Here is a 4,216-nt window from a genome sequence, read left to right as displayed (position 1 = left end):
GGTGCTGGCCAGCTTATCTTCATATATTAACAATTAACTTTCTCTGGCAACAGGCAGGCATCCCAGTCTGGAGACTTCCCCATTTTTTTCACTGCTGCGAAAAGCTGATAATGGACTTGAACTGCTCTGGCCTACAATGCCCGCCCACATGCATGCATACAGCACACTCGCGCACGCGCGCGCACACACACACACACACACACCTCAAAACTGATTTTTTTAACTGTAAAGTTGTATAAAATTTAAATTGAAGTCCTTTGCCCCCATGACTTCCTGTGAAAACTAAGGTTGGTCTGGCATTTATCACCCCGACAACGAAATAAGGAAAATGCTGCTTCACTGTCCCATCAACTCTGAGGAGGATCATAATGCTATCTGAAAAAGCATCCCTAAGGGACTGAGGGCATTAGCCTTGATCAGATCTGCTGTCCACAAGTGCAGAGAGGTTCACTGAAATGCTGGACACTGCTCAGCAGAGCTTAGTACTCTTTGGGGAAGTACTGATAAAGGGCATTGCTTATGTTCTGATCTATTAAAATCCTGCCCAAGGTTAGCATACATGATTTTTAAATAAAGGCCTCTAAGGTGAGTGCATTTCCATTAGCTGTGGGTTTTTTTTTTTTTTTTAATGTTGATAATGTTTCACTTGGCCGTAGTCAAGTGAAATTTCCACCTTTAGGAGTTTTTAGGCTTCAAAACACTTGAATTAAGTATTTTCATAAGCTAGCCAAGTTGGTTGAGAGATACAAAAAGTACTTTCACAGATACTTTGAATGTTTATGAACTTCTTGTTCGGATATCTGATCCTATCTTAGAACTGAATTAGAAGAAATCTTCACCAGTAGTTACTTACCAAAACTAAATAGTCGTAGAGATGACTACCTCCCCCCCGCCACTGGAAATATCAGAGAGAAAATACTTAAAGTCAGCTAAATTTCTTTTTAATGATTTGGCCACTCAATGGTGGATTAAAGAGCAACACACACTTGTCCGATTTAGTTAACACATCTGCTTTTTTATTTTTTAGAATATAGTCTACATCTGGATTAAAAAAAGTTTTAAATAAACAAGACATATAACAACAGTGGAGCCCTTCATCATTCTATGTACAACACGGATAGAATGTCAGTTGGTTCCACTTTAGATAAATCCACTTTCTCATAATAATGTTATTATATTCGCTGGCCGAGTGGCAAGCTTCATCTAAGCTGGCGCACAGCCAGTTTACACACACGGGGTGGGGGAGGGGTGGCGTGAAAGGGATAGGGTGCCACAGGACTACTGTACAGTGTAACAGAAAATCATTAATAAAGTAGTACCGGTTACCAACAGTGCTGTTTGTGCGCTTATCACAATGGAATCGACGAAGTTTCAGAGCAAAGAGATTCGAAATACTTAAGACAGGGTCACTGTTACAAAAAGAAAATAGTGCAAACAGGAAAACTGACGCAATCCTAGCAACGCCAGGGCCTCCTCTTTTGCAGCTCAAAGCAGGGCGGGCAGGAGGCTGCGCCCCGCCTCCCCCTTGCACCCGCACCCAGTCAGAAGCTGCCCTCCCAAGTGTGGCAATCCAGCGCTATGCCCTGGCCTGGCCCTTTCTCAGACCCTTCTCTTCCGGAAAGAAGAACAGAAAAGAAACCCCAAGAAAGGCACAGACTGAATGAAGGACCTCGGCCCAGTCCCATTTCCACCAACACAGAGCAGGCCCCCTCCGGGGGTCCTTGAACCCCCCTCTCTGGCGACTACTTTCCTCTGCTCTCGAGATGAGGTTCTCTTTTCCACACAACCCCCCACCCACAGCCCAACTTTACAGTGTGCCCTTCGCCCACAACCAGGAAGAAAATAGCTTGGAGGAAAGAGAGGGGTGGGAGAGCCGGCCGGAGAGGGTACTGGGCAGCGGGGAAGAGGCCCGCCTCAGTGGCCCCAATTACTGAAGCCGATCTCCTGCTTGTATCTGTTGGTGAGGATGTTGGCTTTGCGGGTGAGTTTGGAGAGCACGGTGTGCAGCCCGCGCAGGTGGTAGTGGAACTGCTGCTCCAGATCTTCCTCGCCAGCATCTGTGCTCTCCAAGTGGCTCAGGCCCACTAGGATGTCCTTGGACTTCCAGGTGCTCTCCTCGCTCCCGGCCGGCGGAGACGATGGCTGGTGCAGGACTCCCCACTCGATGTCGTTGCGGATGGACTTGAGCAGCACGTAGTGGCTATACATGTCCCGGGAGGGCGCGAAAAAGCTTCCGTTGGCACTGCCGGGGCTGGGAGCCGGGGTCGTGCGCTCCTCCAGGCAGCTGCCACTGCCTCCTACCTCCACGCCGACCTCGACCTCGTTGTCTAGCTCTGGCTCGGAGAGGGGCACGTCGCGCAGCAGACTGGGCACCATCACGGTCTGGTCCATGTTGTTCACCGCGCCAATGAAGCGATTCATGGCGTTAAAGAGCGAGTGCTTCTGGTTGTAAGTGTCGCAGATTTGCATCATGGTGGCCGAGAGGGTGCGGAAACACTGGGACGCTGGTAAACCGAGATAGACCGCTGGCGATGCTGCCTTCAAGCGCTCTCAGAGGCCGGTGCCGGAGCCTGCTTGTAGCCGGTGAGACGGGATTCCCAGATCCTTCTCCGCCCTCTGAAACTCTGGTTTCTGTCGCAGCCCAGCCCTTCGGGATGCGCGGCTGCTCCTGGCTTTGGCTCGCGATGGCAGTGGGTGGTTGGGTCTAGCCTTGACCTGCTTGGGAGAAAGAGATGGGGAAAAAACACACACATTACCCGGTTATGGTGCCTGGCGCCCCTTGTCCGCGCGATGCTCTCACCCTGGCTACTGCTGGCTGGAGACGGCGCCAGGGTGGCTCCCAGAGATCAGGAGTATCACCTCTTCCGATGCTAGCAGAGGACCTTCGATAAAAAAGGAGAAAGGATCTCCCCCCAGCCCGGACTCTCCCGTTTCTCCCTTCTAAAACCTGAACGAAAGCAACCATGTTAGCCGGGGCAGCCACAGGGCGGGAACACCCACCTCTTGCGCTGCGAGATCTCCCGGTTCTCAGTGTTTGTGTTGCGGACGATGGCTGCCCAAGGGCGCTGCTGCGGTCACTGATCGGAATGTGAGTGCGGGTGGCGGTGGCTGCTTCGGCCCCCTGCCCATCCCAGGTGCTCAATTTATAGTCGGGTAAAGGTGTCCCAGGCACCCAGGACCACCCCCGAAGTCTCCTCCTCCTACCTCCTTCAGCAGCACAGATAAAAGGTCCCAGCCCTGACCGCGAGTAACACTCGCCCAACCCTTTCTACAGCGGGGGCGGAGCACGCCGGGCGGCTCCGCCTCTCGCCTGATACCCGGGCTAAGGCTGGGCGACCCAGCAGGGCAAGGGAGGGTAGGGCTGAGAGGATGGAGAGGCCGCGCCCCAGCACCAAGCCCTGAGCAAGCTGGTTGGGGGAGGGAGGGCGAGGCACTGAGCCCAAGGAGCCGCCGTCCAAACCAGAGGGCGGACTGGCGCGCGGGCTGGGCGGGTTTGGCGCGCATTCGCTGGGTGGGATGACCGGAATGCATGTGTGTCCGGGTTGCAAAAGATCCCCTCAATACCGAATCTAGAGTGGCTGCAGCCGGGAAACTTAGCTTCAGTTTATTAATAGACGTCGGGTAAGAGGGACTCACAGCTGCCCTGACTCCATATCGGGAGTCTTATGTAAGAAGAGTAGCAGGACATGCCGGATGCACGTGGACACATGGTGCTCCCACCACGGCCCTGGCTGTGGTCAGCTGCTGGGGAATGGGAGCACAGAGGCATTGCTTCCCTCTTGGCAGGGTCTTTCCTACTACTCATGCCAGGTATGAAGTGCAACCTTGTCATCTGTTCTATAGCGCACACACACACACACACACACACACACACACACACACACACCACCCCCGCACCAGGGGGATCAGAGCATAGCAATAGAACTGGATCCTTGTGGCCTTTTGGCTATCTCAAAAAACAAAAAACAAAAAACAAACAAAAAAACCTAGGAAAAGGTACCAGAGTTTAGGCCAGGTGTTCAGTGTATCTCATTTAACAGGAAAAAATGGGAGTGTATCCAATAACTTTGTGGAGTGTGTGTCAAGTGCTCATTTCAAAAGATAGTTCTTAAGCAAGGGTTACTTAATAAGGCCTTAGCTGTGTACCACGGTCCTGGATGTAACTTTCAAAAGTTTTAACACTTGCAAACTTCACATTAGGGTTTCCAGCCTCAGC

The 4,216-nt window shown here is 52.0% G+C and overlaps 1 protein-coding gene across 4 annotated transcripts; it reads right to left on the bottom strand.

Annotated features, from left to right (window-relative positions):
- Window positions 1-992: 992 nt before the first annotated feature.
- Mid1ip1 (MID1 interacting protein 1) lies at window positions 993-3,335 on the bottom strand. Of its 4 annotated transcripts, none has more exons than XM_036175327.1 (2): window positions 3,001-3,335; window positions 993-2,718 (listed from the first exon to the last, which is right to left on the bottom strand). In XM_036175327.1, exon 2 carries the CDS (start codon window positions 2,470-2,472, stop codon window positions 1,915-1,917), a length of 558 nt encoding a protein of 185 aa, XP_036031220.1. In that variant the 5' UTR covers window positions 2,473-2,718; window positions 3,001-3,335; the 3' UTR covers window positions 993-1,914. The 4 variants fall into 4 exon arrangements, with proteins under 4 accessions (XP_036031220.1, XP_036031219.1, XP_036031222.1 ...); XM_036175326.1 differs by having other exon boundaries at window positions 993-2,715; XM_036175329.1 differs by having other exon boundaries at window positions 3,205-3,319.
- Between the last annotated feature and the right edge of the window lie 881 nt (window positions 3,336-4,216).

The sequence above is a fragment of the Onychomys torridus genome, chromosome X, assembly GCF_903995425.1.
Source record: "Onychomys torridus chromosome X, mOncTor1.1, whole genome shotgun sequence".
Taxonomy (NCBI): domain Eukaryota; kingdom Metazoa; phylum Chordata; class Mammalia; order Rodentia; family Cricetidae; genus Onychomys; species Onychomys torridus.
This window is presented reverse-complemented; position numbering and strand designations above follow the sequence as displayed.

Bases quoted from the DNA above. Each gene is read 5' to 3' on its own strand.
- Mid1ip1 (XM_036175327.1), bottom strand. From the start codon at position 2,472: ATGATGCAAATCTGCGACACTTACAACCAGAAGCACTCGCTCTTTAAC.